Raw genomic sequence first — 18142 nt, forward strand, 5'->3', positions numbered from 1 at the left:
TCCCCATGGTCGTGTCCACATCTTCTTAGATAGGAAGCCAAACTTAGTACCAACCATGTAGTATGCAACTACTAGGAAGAATCTTTTGCAAAGTCATGGGAGGGATAGTTCTTTAGTTGGCTTCCCAGTGGGATTTGGAGCCCCTGGACTGTTACCATGGAGACACAAACCTATCCCACAATGCAATAAACAGAGGAGGTTTCTTGGTGCCTGAAGCAAGCATGTGGTTCTGGCTGTTTATCTTTGATGGATTTTCTTATCTACCTTTTTACTGGAGAGGGGCATTGCATTCCCAAGTGCATGCTAACATGGTATTTCTCTGGGGAAAACTCAACTCTTCTCCCTGCTCCCCCCCCCCCCCCCCGTGTATGTGTGTGTGTGTGTGTGTGTGTGTGTGTGTGTGTGTGTGTGTGTGTGTGTGTTTCTCTTGCCATGCCCCAGTATCAGCAAGTTCTGGAGCTGCCTGAAGGTCTAAATGAAAAGGGATATTGGGTCCATTAAAAAAATCTAGTAAATGGCGGTATTTCACCCTCTTGTTTTGTAGATGGGAAACTAAGGCCCTGGTGGGGCAGTAACTGATCTACAGTTAGTAGATGGTAGCAAGGTTGGGATTGAATTCAGGCCTGCCCACTGCCAGTCCAAGGCTCTTTCTAGTAACACTATATTGGCTACAGCTTTCAAAAAGTTCCCCTACCAACCCAAATGGCCCATCCTTCTCCCTGTCCCCTACACATAATTGGGGTTGTAACAGAGCATATTGAACTCCAGGTTCTCATTCCAGTGTCGCAGAAGCACGAACAGCTGGCGAGCTGTGGCCTTGAGTGTGTTTGGTGTGCGGCCCTCGGGCACCTCCTGCTGCTCCAGCCACGAGCTGGCCTTAGCAGCTACCAGCTCCCACTCAATGAAGTAGGAAGCTGAGTTGTGTTCCAGCCACGCCAGTGCCACCACGGTGGCCCACAGCTTTCCTGTGTGCTCCAACAGTGCACTTGGCTCCAGGCCTGAGCTGCCTCCAGCTTCAGACTCTAGGGGGTTGTCATCACAGGCTGGGGGTGGAGATGACAGACTGATGTAATGCTGTGGACTCTGGGGGCTCTTTGAATTGTGCCGGTGGGTGGTGAGGGACATTCGGAGGCAGATGAAGGGTGAGGTCCACTTAAGTTTCTCCATGGGGACCTGGATGACCTCGCAGAAGGCTTGGTTGAGCAAAAAGGCTCCCGAGGCCAGCTGCAGAGACACCTGTGGACGGAGAAGCATCACAGTCGGCCCCAAACCTCTCAGGCCGTGGAGTCCCAGACCACATGAAATCCAGAGCCACACAGTCTGCCCTTTCATCTCCTCCTGCCCACTCTGCCTATTTTGGGACACCCCAAGTCAACTGGGCATGGCCTCATTTTATTCCTTTAGCATCAGGGGCCAATTATTCTCCAAGCCAAACTCACTCACTTTCCTGGTTCCAAACCTGCCTCTTACCCTGTGGGGCTCTGCTTGGCCACTGCGATTGCGCAGGCCTGTCTAGAGGACTCTTGTCTGCTCACCTCTGTCCCTGCAGGTGTACTGGTCACTCTCCAAGTCCTAACAGGCTTGGCAGCCCGCTGCCTGCCTCCTCACCTGTCCCCTGCTCCCTCTCACTTTCCTCCTCCATAGCCATCCATCTGCCTTGCACTCAGAGGGACCTCCTTTTACGAAGCCTAGCTCGTGCATGCATTCTCGGAAGACCCAGATCAGTTTTCTATTAGACCAAGTCCAGTGTGTGATTTATAAAGCCTTTCACTACCTGGGTCCACTTTCCTGAACTCTCACCCCTTAACTCCATTATGCAGATGCCAAGTTGTCTCCCCTCTTGGCCTTTGGTCATGGCTCCTCAAGATTCATGTCCTGGCTCAGCCATTGCCTTCTTCAGGAAGTCATACTCTATCCGGTCAGTAACCCCACCTCAGCCCTCAGGGTCATAGCTGTATTTCCCAACAAAGAAAACCTCCCACTGCTCCCAAGGGTTAGGATTGCCTGGTTCCTGGTCTGCCTTCCATGAGGCTTCATCCCAGGAACTACATGTATCTAACTCAAGGTCATCTCCTGGGGGTCTGCAATGAACCTGACTCAGTTAACACTGTCAGAGTGACTGTGTAAGTACTCATCTGCCTTGAACATTTGGGGATTCCGAATGACACCATGTACATATTTGGATGTGGAGGGATGGAGACATGAGGTGATGTACCCAAACTTTCACACACTGCATGGACCCCAAGCTCAGGGACACTCAGAGGTGGCAGGATCTGCTTGCCTTGTTCCTTGGCACCCCGGGCCACCTGCAGAGCCACTTTTGGAGCCTGGGCATGTCCTCAGAATGTGACTTTTACTCACTTTCAAGTCATTTCAAGGGTTATTTTTATGTACTGAGAACAGACACGTGGCTGATGTTGTAGGACACAAAGTCCTGTGACTTTTTAAGGCAAGGTCAGCAGAGTGCAGAAAAGCTTCTCCACACTGGCACTGGCTAAAACACACACCCCACGTGGGAACTCCTGACCACTCTGCCTTAGTGGCTGGCTGCTTAGATGGAGAGTTCTAGGAAGCTGGGATGGGGTGTTCTTTGGCTAGGAGAACTGAGATAAGAGCTCCTCCCTTTTGAAGAGTGGAAGGCGTGGCCAGGGGCTGAGCTAGGTGGGAGGGGTCTGAGGTCTGGAACTCACCAGTGGTATATAGTCGAAGCTCTGGCTCCCCGGAGTTGGCTCTGGAGTCTTGGTCAGTGATTTGCTGAGAAAGCCTTTGGCAGCTCGGGTTAGCAGCTTGGGCTTGTTGAGATTCAACCTGTGTAGACAAAAACAGGTTCTCTCTGGTCATCCAGACCTCTGGTGCCTGCCCAGCAGCCACTGAAAGGCAGAGCCAGAAGGACCCAACAGATGGCATCCCTCAATCTCCTCACTTGACAGCCAGGGAAATGGAGGCCCGGAAAAAGGGAATGTGTCCTGTTGATGCCTAACTTGTCTGTTTACAACAACAAGGCAATGAATAGGTCAGTGTTCTTCTATGGCCGTCTATGGATACCATGTCCATCCAAGTCGAGGGATGAGAACCTCCTAAGATGGTTGTGACAGTTGATACTGTCAACCTGACAGGATCTAGAATCATGAAGAGACCACTCTCCAAGCTAGCTAAGGAAGGATGACCCACCCCATGGGCCGCACCATTCCATGGACCTGGATCCTGGACTGAATGAAAAGGAAAATTTGAACCAAGCCCCAGCCTTCTTACTTCAGACATGATGTGACCAGCCGCCTCACACTTGTGAGGCCATGCCCACCACATTGTGATGGAGAGGGACTGTACCCTCAAACCAAACAAGCCCAAGGCAAACCCTCCACAAGTTGCTTTGCTTGGGTGATTTTTTTTTTTCCCCACAGCAAAGAAAAAAGTAACCGTTTCTTGGCCTTCCTTCCCATGAATGTTTATGTTCAAAGAGACCTTGGAAATGGTCAGGGTATTTAGGCAGCTTGAGATCCGGTACACTGTGGCAGCTTTAGGTGAAAGGGCTTTTTAGCACCCTTGAGGCAAGGGAGGCTGGCTCTGCCTTTGACAGGAAAAGGAAGGAAAGTGCCGTGTTCTGAGAGGAAGTTCTACTTACTTGGATCCAAAGAGAGCCTCAGGGACCTTCGTGGAGGGCAGGGCACTGGTGGACAGGTGAGGGGGACCTGGAGAGTCACAGAATGACAGACTGAGACTTAATAGGGGACTTGTCCACCGAGTCACCTCCCAGCTGGGGAAACAGGTTCTGAGTGAGTGGGGGCAGATGTCTATGTACAGATGGTGCCAGGATGTGAACTGATTGCCAAGCAGCTGCACCCCAGATGCAGTGGGCAAGGGTGACATGGGTAAGGGGTGGGTGCCATGGGCAAGGGTGACTTGGGTAAGGGGCAGGTGACATGGGTAAGGGGCAGGTGACATGGGTAAGGGGCAGGTGAGCCTATAGGGTTCTTGAAGGCAGACCCTGGCATCTTCTAGGAAGTGACTGTAGCAGATTCACACCAATTGCACCATTTCTGGAGTAGACACAGAGTTGATAACACTGCTAGAGGATGCCATGCTGGGTGTGACGGGACAGTAGCCCCTCAGCTAGGACTGGGGGGGGCCAACTCTAGGTCCAGCTCTATAACGGACTTGCTAAATTACATTGGGCAAATTGCTTTCCCCCTTTCAAGCCTCAGCTTCTTCATTTTTAAACTGGGGACAGTCCTGTCCATCTCTTGCTGGCTGTTCTGAGACATCAGTGAGCTTCTAGGCACTCCGTTGGTACTGAGATACCTCCCAGCCCCTAGCACACCACACATCCACCACCACAGTGAGAGGGTCAGTCCAGCTGCCTGCTTACCTTCTGCAGCAGTGTGCTTCTCGTGGCCAGGAGACAGGATTTTATTGAAGGTTGAAGTAGGGCTTTCTTCTAGGGCTGCAACAGAGGATGCCAGTGGGGTCTGAGCACCTTTCCCCTTCCCTTCTTCCTACCATGCTGGGCTCCAAGACCTAACACCCCCCCACTCACTAAGCAGTGGGCTCTTGGTAATGGGACTTTATCAGTTTACATTGTAAATTGGGGCTAAGGACATCTGTCTTACAGTGTCATTGGACGGAGTCAGGTAATGCTCAGTGCTTCACCAAGTGTGCAGCCGTGCACTCAGGGACCTCTTAGTGTGACCACTGACAGCCTTTGGTAGGGAACTGGGGGGGGGGCGTGGTAGAGTAAGAAGAGTTGAAGGACTGGAGATGGGGGACTTGAACAAAGCTTCAATGGAAGGCTCTGCCTGCTGAAGGCTGAGATGTAGAGAAGGAATGGTTAGACCTGAGAGTTCCAGAGACTCAATGACTGGGCTCAGCAGGTCCCCTGGGGCTTGGGCACAAAAAGACCAAGACATTGCTCTTAATTCTGTGCAGAGTCACTCTGGGCATCCAGTCTTTCTTTTACTATCTCTCTGTGGGTGTCTGGCTAGGGTCAGGGTGTGGCTTCTGGTGTCTTCCCCTTGTTCAGCAGAGGGCAGGATGTCTCCACTGTGTATGGAGGTTTGCAAGGGAAGGAAGGGGTCAGTATGAGTACGGGCTATCTGTGGACAGTCAGAAAGACCGGCATATATGAAAGATGCAGAGAAGCCAGTCTGGCAATCAGCTCAAGGTCACACAAAGGTCACGCATGCTGCAGTTCTGTGAGCTCCAGGCAATTGAGTGAAGGCTGAAAGGAGGGTTCTAGGAACCAGCAGATGGTGGGACCAGAACAGATCAAATGGCCTCTTTGGTCATGGCTTGCTCCTGCTCCTTAGGTTTTCCAGAACCCAGTGTCTGGGGGAACCAGGAGGCTGGAGGGACAGCAGCTGAGGGTGAGAGGGGCCGCTGTGCAGGAAGGCCTTGCAGGAAAGCCCTGCCTGCTGTTTCCTGCTTCCTGCGTCTGTACAAAGCTTTATACTGGAGTCATATCAAACCCCTGTGCCTACAGTAATCCTCCAGAACCCGAGAGGCCTGGCCTTGCCCTCTTCTAGCTCAGGGATCCAAGATGGCAGACTCAGAGAGGGCCCCTGAGGCCTTGGATGTAGGGGTGCCTGGACTTCTGAGCACATGAAATGGCATTTACCTAGGGTCTGGAATTTGCTGTCTCCTGCAGCTGAGGAGTGCTCTCTGAGCACTGACTGGGGCTTTCTACTGCCAGCAGATGAGACCCTCCACTGTCGGGTCAGGTTTCGGAAGCTCATCATTCGTAGTCTGGCACCTTCGAGGAGGACAAGGAAGGGTAGGGAATCAGGTGGGTGTGAATCTATTGGCTTCTGTCCTATCCCCAAGGCTGTCAGCAATGAAGAAATGGCCCTTTTTTAATTAACCCAAGGTAGGCAAGACTATGAGCCTTAGGACCAGAAAGATCTGGGTTTGAACTCCGGTCCCATCCCTCATTAGCTGGATAGGATGTGAACTCTGAGCCTTGGTTTCCCTATCTGGAGAATGGGGATAACAATCTCTAATCTCTGTCTTACCAGGTAAATATAACTGCTGACCTATTGTGAAACGGCCCATGTTTCACAATGGGCCCTCCCCCCATCCTACACAGATCCTTGAAGCCCCAGGCATTGCCAATGGAAGGCAGAAGGGCAAAGCCAACTCCCTAAAGTATGTTTAGAAGACCGCATTCTAGAGAACGTTAGTCTTCAAGTTGTTCCTTACAGATAAGAGCTGTGTTTCTGGGAAGTCAGCTTAGTCAGTAAAGTGTGCAAGCACTTGAGTTTGAGTCTCAGAAGCTTGGTGTGGGGTGCACACTTATCCCAGTGCTGGGGACGCAGAGGTAGGAGGATGCGGGATGTGGCCAGCTAGCCAGCTAGCCTTTTCACTGAGCTTCCAGCCAATGACATCATCTCAAACAAGCAGCACCGGAGGAACAACACCTGAGGTTGACCTCTGGCCTCCATATGTGGGCACACACACGTACGAATACAAACACACATACACCCACATGGTCACACACCTACAAATACACAAATAAGCATCAAATAATAGTCTCGTTGGGGAGTAGATTTGGAAAAGCTGCAGACCACAGTCCATTCCCCAGGTGTCTTGATGTGAACTAATACTTTAAGGGCTCTGAGACCTCCTGCAGTAAAGAAAGCTCCTAGCTTTATTTAACCCAGGGTCCTTGAATGCACTCCCTGACTTGATATTTTCTATTTTTTGCACTAGACAGCTATTTACAGGCTAAGAAATAGGGCTTTGGTTTCTCAGCACACATATGGGGACTGTTGGGTAGGGGCTTTGGGATTTGGGGTAAGAAGTGCCTGGGTTCTTGATCTCCCAGGCTGCACTATATACGTGCAGGCCATAGGGTCAGAGTTGGGTGAGGGGAGTAAGAGGCTTCCCTGAAGCAGGAGTGGGACTACAGCGGGGCCACAGCCTCTGGTCCAGCCTTGGCCGTCTGAGCTGGAAATAGGAGGTGGGAATGAGGGATCACTTTGGTAACAAGGATAAGGAAATGAGAGAGCAAGGGAGAAGAAGGGGAGGGGAGGGGTATGTTTTGTTTCTAAACTTCTTCCTGGAGGTCTGGTTAAGAAAAAAAGGAGAAGGAGGAGAAAAAGAAGAAGAAAGAATTGCAGTCTGATGCTGTAGCTCAGGGCACAGTGCTTGCCTAGTAAGCCAAGGTCCTGGTTCCATCCCCAGTAAGACCAGCAAACAAACAAACAAACAAACAAAAACAAACTACTACCTGACCAAGGACGAGGCCCAGCAAATGCCAAGAAAGTGGCGTTCAGAAATGAAAAACCATAGAGTTAAAAAAAAAAAGAAACAAAACAACAACAAAAATAAAACAAAACATGGAAATGCCCCCTTATACCAGTGGTTCTCAACTTGTGGATGGGGACCACTTTAGTTAGGCTGAAGTGACCCTTTCACAGGGGCCACTTATCAGATATCCACATTATGATTCATAACAGTAGCAAAATTACAGTTATGAAGTAGCAATGGAATGATTTTGTGGTGGTGGGGTCATTACAACATGAGGAACTGTATTAAAGGGTCACAGCATCAGGAAGGTTGAGAGGCACTGATCTACACAGACACACACAGAAATGTCACAGACACACACAGACATCACAGATACTACAGACACAGATACCACACAGCACACGCACACGCACACTCACGCTTGCCACTGTGTATGTGAGGGTCAGAGAATAACTTTCATAAACCATGTAGGTCCCAGGGACCACACGTAACTTCTCAGGTTTGGCATCAGGTGCCTTTACTTGCTGAGCCACCTTGCCAGTCCCAATACTTATTAAGAGACAGTATGGAGGCCTGGAGAACACAGACTGAACCAGGCCACGGGGATTCAAAGTATAACGCTGACCGTTCTGCTCTGTGAATTTAGGCCATGCTTCTAAACCTCCTCTGCCTCTGTGTTCCATCTGTAAAATGGAGCAATAATCACTTTGCAGAACCTGTTCTGGGTGTTAGATGATCTAAAATATGCTTTAGAACATGGATTGAGAGTAAGAACAAAAAAAGTTAGTCCTAGGGACTGACCTTGGGGCCTCCTACATTAGGCAAGCACTCTGCCATTGAGTTATATCCCTGGCTCTCTTTTTTGTTTTTTATTTTGAGACAAGGCCTTGCTAAATTGCCCAGGCTAGCCTGGGAGGCTGACTATGTGGCCCAGGTAGCCCTTGAACTGCAACCCTGTCAATCTTCTGTATAGAGAGAATGCCAGGCCTGTGTCACCAGGCTGGCCCGATGGATGATGGGAGCTCCCAGCAGTGGAACGCACTATATTATCAAATCAAACATTTAAATGTTCCCTAATGGAAAGACTGTTTCACACCCATATTTTGGAAAATATAGTATGTATTGGTGTGTCCTAACTCATGTAGCCTTGAATGTCACTTGCTTCCCCTGCTTGTAGACACTCATCAAGAGAAATGAAGACGAAACAGCAGGGAAGTGCAAGCTTTCTTTCCCTGTTGATGATCACTCTGACCCATCTGTACCTATTGTGCATCAATGTAGACATTTCGGGACTTTATCATTCATTGTGCCTCCTGAGGAAAACAAGATACAGGAAAAGGCATTTGCTCTTTTCCCCTTTGGTGGCCGAGCCACCGGTTTTTTGCTTTTGCTTTGCCTTGCGCTCCTGTGTGCAGGGCTGCCCTTTTGGGCATCTCCGCCCCTCTGGGCTGAAGTGCTCCACCCTTGCACATGCATGCCTTACCGGAGTTGGGGTACTTCACTACGGTGGGCAGGTACTGCCTCTTGTTTATGTCCACAGGCACGAAGGCCGTGTATTTGCTGATCACATTGCAGGCCTTACTGGTGTGCACAGCATTCACCTGGTATCGGTGATTAGACCCTGAGGAAGCAAGAGTGAGGGTCACTGTTTGGGATCAGGAAGTATTACTTGGAGACTCTAGAAGCTAAAAGGAGAGCTTGCCTAGCAGGTTTCATCTTTGGGATCATATATAGGTCTTGAAATCAAGGGCTTGTGAAAGTACTAATTAAAGGCATTCAGACAAAAACAAACAAATAAAAAACCTCACATCATTTCACAAAGATAAAGGATATCTTAATGTAAAAAAAATTAAGTCATCATCTTAGAATAAAAGATAGCTAATTTTAAATAACTTGCATTATTTAAAAGGTATTCTGTGTTGTCTGTATTTTATATTTGAATTTTATGGATGACTAATGGGAACCTTGTTATAGGACTTTGTGGGTTCCTGGACTACTACGATGTGGCTGGGAAGATGGCTCCACAGGTAAGAATGCTTGCTAAGAAAGAAGTTTGTGTCCCTAGCATACAACTGAAAAGCTAGGTATGAGCATGGCCACCTGTGACCCGGTGCTGGGGATGCAGGGATGGGGAGGCAGGACCACCTCAGGTTTAGTGAGAGACTCTTATCTAAAGGGAATAAGGTAGAAAGTGATAGAGCGAGTAACACACCCAGCATCCTCTTTGGGCCTCTGTATATATCTATCCAGCCCCTCTACTCCCACCCCTAACCAAATAGAGAGAGAGAGAGAGAGAGAGAGAGAGAGAGACAGAGAGAGACAGAGTGACAGAGAGAGAGAGAGATTGAAAACCAGGGAACAAGTCCATGTAGGGTCACATAGCAAGTTAATAAGGATCTGAGACTAGGATTTGGGATGACCTGCCCTGGAAGCTCAGGTCCTTTCTATCAAATAGTGAGCCCTCTTTATGGCTTGTTGCCTTCTGAGAGCTGTTCAGAAAGCCAGGGAAATGAGGGGCGGAGGAGAATTTATGGGAAGAAAAGAGTATCACGCATTACCCCGAAATACAAATGAAACATAAGACACATAGTATGTAAATGAAGAGTAAACTTAGAACAAAGGAATCATGTAACTCTTATTGGCCCTTATCTCTGTTCTCCAAGCCTGTTTCATCCAGCTCTCAATAGTCACATTCTGGGGAAAGGCTGCCCTAGTTCCTGAACTAAATTAGCTCTCAAATCATCCCTTTTACACATGGCTTGGACTCATGTGTTTCTGAGCAGCACTTAATTAATTATCTGTGTAATTGTTTGATTAATGCTGGCCTCTGTTAGCCAGTGCCAGGTGCTCCTGGGAAAGGATGGGCTTGCTTTGTTCTATGCCAGCCAAACTTCCGAGGCATCTACAGGGCCAAATACCTAGCCTGCCCCCCCCCCAGCTGCCTCCCCCGATGACTTTCAGAATGTCAATGGGCTGATGAGAAAGCACAGGAGCTCAGCTGGGTCTAGGGACCCTGTAGGAAAGCTTCTGTCTCGGAGGAGCCCCTATAACTCTGCAGAACTAGGCATTGGGCACTGCAGAGAAGTGCAGGGTGTGAGGGAGTATGGGGTGAGGGAGTGTAGGAGTAGAGGAGGCAGGAAAAGAGGAGGGTGTGTCACTAGGAGAGTGGGAGAGATGGAGGAGGCCAGGGCTGAGGAAGGCAGGGCACCTCAGGTTGAGGATGGAGCCACTAATGCCATTAAAAGTCAGGGAGATGTGTGGTGGAATGGAGGCCCTTGGAAACATCGAGTGGTAGGCAGAAAGCCTTGGCCACCCAAGGGTGTGCGAAGGTGGTAAGTGCTGGAGGCAGGAGGGGAAGAATTAATATTAGAGCCTTGAGCAGAATAGGGAACCCTCCTCTCTGCTTCTAAGACTGAGCAGGGCATGGGTGGGGCTTCCATGAAGAATGGTGGATCTAAGAGGCGGGCAGAGCGCTGTGCCCAGGAGGGCAGACTTCCAGGTTGTGGGAGGGGCTTTTATGAAGGGCAGGGACGAATGATTTTTTTTTGAGGGGGGGTGTCATTGGAAGGTACCGTGAAGAGGTTTGGGCATACACAGGGCAGTGGGCAGGGCACTGGAAGGCTAGAGGGAGGATCATATGGTATGGGCAAGGCTTTGGTGAAAGATGGGGTGGGCATTCAGGCAAGGGGGGGCATTGGGTAGAGCTGGTTGGTTAGGCAGCTAACCTAGGCAAATGGTTGGGTTGCTGGGACCCTCAGAACAAAGGCTTTGAGGGCTTTGGGGTGTGGGCAGTGGGTGGGGCACTAGGCTGCTAGGGGGCGGGACTTCGGGTGTGGGCAGAGCTTTGGGAAGGGATGGGGCGGGCCTTGGACCTAGAGAGGGACACAGTGCTGCTAAAGGACTGGCTTCTGGTAGGGAATACCACCCCCTCCACAATCCTGGGCACTCACCCAACTCGATCTCATCCTCACGCTCTGCCAGCTGCTCGAAGTCGCGGATGATGGCGCGTGCTGCCAGGTGGTGGAAGGTCTCGCTCCACATGTCTGCATCCTGCTCATCACCCCTCTGCAGGGCTGGTGGTTCCAGCTCAAAGCTCACCTCCCACTGCAGATGCTGGTTGTTGCACAGGCCTTTCACCAGGGCCTTGCCCAGCACAGGGCCTGGGGTGGCAGGCCTGCAGGGACTGACTTGCTCCTCTGACTCAGCCATGGGCTCCCAGTCTGAGGATGTCTCCCTCTCAAAGGTGGAGGGGTGATGGGGTGGCTCTGTGGATGGAAGGGCAAGAGGGCTGAACCTGAGGCCAGAGCCAGGGAGCCACCCACAAAGGACATCGCTCCCCTACTCCGTCGTGTCCCGTGCGCCCCCCCCCTTAGTAGAAGACAACTTCCTATTGGGCTATTGCAGCATAGACTGGGCTAGTCCCAGAGAGGTATCTCAGAGCAAGAGTGTCATCTGAAATTGGACCACAGCCTTCCTATCTCCTCAGACCTTGGACCTTGACTTACCTAGGTCCTCAGAGCTTCGGCTGTCAGGGACAGACTTAGGGCTGGAACCAGGATCCAGTTCCTTCATAGGGCTCCAGGAATGAGGCTCCGGGCCAGAGAACAGCATGGGTTGACAGCCTTGAGGCAGAAGGGAGGGCCTTCGGGCCCCTGGGCCGTGGATTCTGGGGCCCTGGCTCATGTCTTGGCCACTGTTGAGTAAGGGCTAAGGAGGAAAGCAGAGAGCAGGGGAAGGGAGGAAGGAGGGATGCAGTGGAGGAGGGGGGTGAGAGGAGGAGGCAAGAGAAATAGGAAGGGAAGCAGATGGAGAGAGAGGTGCATGAGGAGGAGGAAGGGGGGTGGGAAGGAAGGGAAAGGGGGAAGAGGAAGAGGAGGAAGGAAGATGGGAAGGAAGGAAAAGGGGGAGGAGGAAGAGGAGGAAGGGGGATGGGAAGGAAGGGAAAGGGGGATGAGGAAGAGGAGGAAGGGGATGAGGAAGAGGAGGAAGGGGGATGGGAAGGAAGGGAAAGGGGGATGAGGAAGAGGAGGAAGGGGGATGGGAAGGAAGGGAAAGGGGAGGAGGAGGAAGAGGAGGAAGGGGGATGAGGAAGAGGAGGAAGGGGGATGAGGAAGAGGAGGAAGGAGGATGGGAAGGAGGTGGTGAAAAGGGGAAGAGAAGGAGAAGAACGAGAAGAGAGGATGGAGAGGAGGAAGGGGGATGTGGAGGAGAGGGAGGACAAGAAGGAGGGAGAGGAGGGAGGGATGAGAAGAGGGGAAGAAAGAAGAGAAATGGAGGAGGTGAAGCCCATTGGCTGGTGGCTAGCCTCATTTTTCTGCCCCCCCCCCCAACGCTGCCCACTGCTCTCCTCTTTCTGCTCTGTAGTTCTTCCCAGGGTAATCCCCTCAGGGACCCAGGGACCCAGTCTCCACCACCCATGAGAAACAGAAACCAGAAAACTTTCAGGCCACGGGTCAGCTCCAAGGCGCAGAGAACCATGTGCCGTGGAGAATTCCAAAGCCACTTTCATTTTTGGCATAGAGCTTAAAACCTTTTTTATGTATAGTTAAAATTACCAACCCTTTCCCTTATGTCTTCACCATATGTTGTGCTTGAAAGGTCTTTCCTACCCCCACCTCTCAAAAATCTTCTACAAGTTTTGTTATTTTTGTTTGTGTGTTCTGAGTATTTGATTCATATGCAATTTATTTTCCTGTGAGGCGATGGGAACCAGATTTTACTTTGGAACTCGCTATATAGACCGAGCTGGCTTCAAACTCCAAATGGTGCAGATCTCAGCACTGTTTGCTGAATACAGTGGGCTCTCTGTGGTTCGTCAATTCGCTACACTATCCTTACAAAGCGTGCATGTGTGTTTGGTGATGTTTATTGGCTTTTCAGTCTGTTTTGATGATTTCATCTATCTGTTCTTGGGCTTGGTATAAACAAGCATCTGAAAGCCAAGGGGTAGATGGGAAATACCCTTGTACCATGTAGGATGGAGTTTTTTTTTTTTTTTTTTTTTTTTTTTTTAGAAAACACTCTTGGTATTGCTTGGGTTTCCTGGGAATTCAGGATCCTTTAAGTCCCACCCAACCACTGAATTATGTAAAAACATGTGTTTGTTAAAAGTGCATTTTAGTGCCACTGAGCATGTGTGGTCAGAGGACACACGTGAAAGGAGTTCTTCTGCTAAGTGGGACTCAGGAATCCACGAGGGAACAGCAGGCTAGGCTCACATGACCCCACTGAACGGCAGCCCAGTGCCAAGTGACTTTAGCCTTGGACCAGGGCTGCCCTGATTTGCATGACAGAGATGGTACATCCAGGGTGACTCATGCTAAGATCCCAGGAGCATTAATCAGCCAATCCAGACTGCTCTCCTCCTCATGACAAGCCCAGAAGCTACTCACAAAGAAACTTCTTCCAAACACAGGAAGACACCCCTTGCTCTTGCCTCATGTGACATTGCCCTAAGGGGAAGGTGGCATCGTACCTACTGCCCAGCCCATTTGTCCTCTTCTAGTGTGCTCAATAAACAATTATTCTTTTTCTGGTCTTAAACAGAAAAGAAAAAAAATATCTTCCATGTAATTGGAGAGAAAAGACAAATTAGAATAGTGGGGGTGTTCATCCACAAGTGTTTTGTATCTAACGTATCAATAAGCTAAGTGGAAATGTTCAGATTCATGGCAGCTAAGCTAAGTCACGGTTTTCCACATTAGAGATGGGTAAATATCTGGATGTTTGGTCTCAGTGTGTCAGGGTCTCTTATGGATGGTAAAGGGGAATGACAGTGGCACAAACTGGGACAACGGGTTGTCTATCACCAATTGAAATCCACGAGCTACCTGAGACAATGATTTTACTCTTACAAATTCAACCCTATGGGAGCCATATGGGTACAAGGGTCTATGTGCAAGGCACGTGTATTGGTTGCAGTATTGATGTCCTGAGTACAGTTCAGGTAACTAGCTGGGTGGGGTGGCAATGCCTTTAATCCTAGCACTTAGGTGGCAGGGGAACAGATCTCTGTGAATTTGAAGCCAGCTTGGTCTATATAGCAAGTTCCATGTTGGCCAGGGCTACAGTATGGTAGATCTATACAATGGAGTATCTCACAATACTGAATAAAAGGTTTTATGTTGTTGTTTTTTTTCCCACAGTGCTGTGAGAAGGTAGTTGAGAAAAATTACCTTAAATATTAAACTATGACAGATCTGTATCTCAATGACAATGAAGAGTAAACTTTGTGATCGTCAGCCTCAGAGAACTGTTGTTCATCAGAAAGAGTGGTTTTCCTGTATGTAAGCATGAATTCAGATGCCATTAAGAAGGCCAGTGAGATGTCTCGGTTGGTAAAGGTACTTGCCACCAACCCTGACATCCAGAGCTTGATCCCTTGGACCCACACTGTGGAAGGAGATCTGACTCCCAGGAATTGTCCTCTAACCTCCACAAGGGTTCAGAAGCATGCACACCCACTTGCCCACCCAAACGTGTACACAGCGGAGACAAATGTGATAAAAATTTATTTTAAAAAAGCATCAAGACACTATGTTGGAGGATAATTTGCATAAGCAGATATTAAAATATGCATGTGTTCTGTGTATACGTGTATGTGCATGGTATTTCTAGAAAGACATACTCGGAACCAAGTGCGCGTTGGTGTAGGGGAAGGAGACTTTCTTTGTACTTTATACCTAACTGAACTGTTTGAAAGATTTAATTCCAAATGTTGAGTAGTATGTATTACTTTTGTGATGGGAGAGGATTAAGCTAAAATGAATTTCCAGTTTCTGAGAACACGTACATGATCTGGCAGGAGAATGAGATGAGAAGACAAAATCACTTATCAGGTGTAATGTAATTTGGGGGGATATCCGTAAGCACTGGGGGGGGGTCTCTCCACACTATTAAGTATGTATTAGTAAGTATTGAGGTGTGCCTCCCATAGAAGGGGTATCTTCCTGTCTCCAGGTCAAGGACCTATAGTTCAAGGCATGAAAGAAAGGGATACTGGACACTTTTAGGGTAGTTCTCGGGGAGCAGGTGCCCAGTCGCAACTCCCTGACCCCTCCACTGACCTTACCGCCACCCACACTGGGTCAGAGAGAAATGGACTCTGCTACAGTTTCCATGGTAACAGAGGAGGCATTTACAAGCTAGCTTTTAGATTCTCCCAGCCAGAGTCTCTGGGGCAATCTACATACATACAGTGGAGTGCTGGTGAAATACAGGAGGAGAAAGCCAGGTAGGAGGGGAAAGAGATTTGAAAGATGGGACAAAGGAAGGTAGCTAGTTGCCTGGAGCACACAATGACTAGAGCTGCCATTGAAGAACACCGACTACAGCCAGACACGGGGCCAGGGCTGCATCTTGAATCCACTAAAGCCTGGAAGCCTTCTCCACCTGGAGTTTACTCTCACTCCACATCTGCTGGTGGATGGCGGATTCACCCATCCGCATACATTCTCCCCGTCTTGTAGATGAGGCGGTGGGGTTCAGAGGGGTTCAGAAATGCATGAGAAGAGTGCCTGGCTCCAAGACTAACCAACATATACCAAGGACATTGAGAGTCCCTGGAGAAGCACAGAGGAGAGGCCCCAGGGGCCAGGTGGTGTGTGGGCCATCATATGTGGAGATTGGGTGAGGATGTGGCGGGGTAGTGGGAAGGCACACTGGAGATGGTGGGATGCTGCTTTGACCCACATGCTTAGGACACATCTACATGGTTTCTGTCCTGAAGAAAATGATTAAGTAAGTGGTTTAGCACAGTGGTGTCAACTGGGTGGTTTTATCCCGCTGACCCTGGAGACATTCTGTCATGCCTAGGACCAATCTCTATGGCAGAGCCTTGACAACAGCAATGCTGAGGGGGTTGAGGGCTGACCTAACAGAACACTGATGACCTTTTCTGTGGTGGCTCTGACTCCTATTTCCTTTGCCTTTGGTCCAGTCATGGAAGGACCAGCAGTGTGATAGAAGGAAAGCAAAGATCCCGAGGGTCAGGGCTTCCTGGGTCAAATCCACAGGCTGACCATGTGGTTCTGGTTAAGCCTGCTTACTTCTCTGACCTTCGGTTGCCACATCTGTACCAAGTGAGGGCAGATGGTCTCCAAACTCTCTCCTCTCCCAGGTACCAAAAAACCTAATGACAAGAGTCTATATGGCTGCCCTGTGCCAATGGGGAAGTGCTGTATACAGGAGCTGACTGTATACTGACTAGTGGGTGTCATGATTAGGAAGGCATTGGGAGTTGGCAGACGAAGGTCCAGCTAAGGATGGAGGGGTGACTTACTAAGCCAAGGATGACCTGTTTGAGAGGTCATCAATAAATATGCTTCAAATGAAAACTAACATCACAGCTTGGCATTAGCTGGATCTGGACTTTGATTTCTACCTGCTACTCAATGTTCTTGTGCAATAAGCACCCATCTTTGTTGTTATGTGTGAGCCATAGCCAACCCAAGTTCCTCCCATCCCCTCCCACCCTACTCTGCCTAGGTACCTGCAGGTCAATCTGCCAACGCTGGCTCTCTGAGCTGCTCTCATTGGCAAGGTCTTGCTCCTTGGCTTTTCGCAGTGGGAGTCTCTTGGCAGTCCCAGTAGGGTCACTGGCTGTGGTGGCTCTTGGGCAGGCCTTTTGGCTGGAGATCTGGTTGGTGCTGTATGCCCTCCGTCTCCTAGAGACATTCAGACCTGGGCAAGGGTAATAAGAGAGGAGTTATCAGGGTGGAGGTAGTAGGGAAAGAAAGGGGCTAACATGCCATTGTCTGGCTTTGAAATGTCTTAAATTTCCATTTTCTTACAGAAATATGTGCGTGTGTTTCCCTTAGCATCCAAAGCCTTTCTAGGTCTATCTTTCCACAACTGTCCTTGTGTAATCTTTCTCAATTGTTTTCCATTCTACTCATTTTAAATGGGTTCTGTGGATCCAAACTCTGGCCCTCTTGCTGGTATAGTGAGTGCTTGGCTCACTGAGCCTTTTCCCCAGCCCCAATCTTACAAGTTTTGCTTTTATTTGCATTTAATTCATGTTGAACTTATTCACCACTATGGGATGCTTCATGCACGTGCCTGTCATCTTTGTGCTAATCTCCTCTATATCATTCTAGTTTTAGTATATGTGCCACTGAGGTGAGCAGCCCATTGTATTCTTTTGACAGAATCTCTCACTGACTGGAGCTCACTGATAAGCTAGATTTGCCAGCATGCCCCTGGATCCTCCAGTCTCCATCTCCCAACACTGGGCTTTAGCTAGGAATCCACACTCACGCTTTCCCAATGAGCACCTCCCCAGTGCCCTGTGGTCCCCTTTTAGAGATGCTGTGTGGTCAGTGGAAACTGGAATAGATGAGTAGCCAATGACCAGTGCTTTCTATATGCCATGCCTCCATGGCATTGCCCGAGTGCTTCTGCTAGCAGGCACTTCCTCTCCCTTCCCACAGCTAAGAATCAGTCCTTAGTTGTCTATGATCTTGGGCAGAAATGCTTTCCTCTCTCTGTGGGGACAGTTGTGGTCTCTGTTCCTCTGCTTTATCAGAGTTAAGGTCACTTCTGCCTTTGTGTCTAAAGGGGGTATCTTGGAGGGCAGGTGCCAGGTGGGAGCCGCCCTATTGCCCCCACTATTCTCCTTGTCAAATAATCACTAAATGCTCTTTGAAAATGGTTTTAACTCAACAGAGGCACATAGGTCTAGGTTGACCCCCTCTTTAGCATCCAAAGCTTAGTCAGTTGTTGAGAGTCTGTAGACTCTGTCTCCTTATTTATACCATGGCTATCATCACATCCACACCCACTGCTGCTAACTGATCTGTACAGTGGATATCATCCTGCCCAACCCCAGCTGCTAACTGGTCCCAGAGATAATTTTTATCAAATGGGTAACACATAGTAAATGCTCAGCGTAAGGTAGCAA

At 49.4% G+C, this 18142-nt stretch overlaps 1 protein-coding gene across 1 annotated transcript in view; it reads right to left on the reverse strand.

Moving 5' to 3' along the window:
- Positions 1 to 506: 506 nt before the first annotated feature.
- The window catches only part of Vwa5b1 (von Willebrand factor A domain containing 5B1), a 41067-nt gene continuing 23431 nt past the window's right edge, over positions 507 to 18142 (reverse strand). The window contains exons 13-21 of the mRNA XM_051173662.1: positions 16733 to 16923; positions 11748 to 11949; positions 11193 to 11507; positions 8726 to 8863; positions 5612 to 5746; positions 4367 to 4441; positions 3623 to 3689; positions 2691 to 2808; positions 507 to 1236 (exon numbers count right to left, since the gene is read on the reverse strand). Coding sequence (XP_051029619.1) covers positions 727 to 1236; positions 2691 to 2808; positions 3623 to 3689; positions 4367 to 4441; positions 5612 to 5746; positions 8726 to 8863; positions 11193 to 11507; positions 11748 to 11949; positions 16733 to 16923 — 1751 coding nt within the window. The 3' untranslated portion in view covers positions 507 to 726. The remainder of the gene's footprint in view (positions 1237 to 2690; positions 2809 to 3622; positions 3690 to 4366; positions 4442 to 5611; positions 5747 to 8725; positions 8864 to 11192; positions 11508 to 11747; positions 11950 to 16732; positions 16924 to 18142) is intronic.

The sequence above is a fragment of the Phodopus roborovskii genome, unplaced genomic scaffold (genome assembly GCF_943737965.1).
Source record: "Phodopus roborovskii unplaced genomic scaffold, PHOROB, whole genome shotgun sequence".
Lineage (NCBI taxonomy): Eukaryota > Metazoa > Chordata > Mammalia > Rodentia > Cricetidae > Phodopus > Phodopus roborovskii.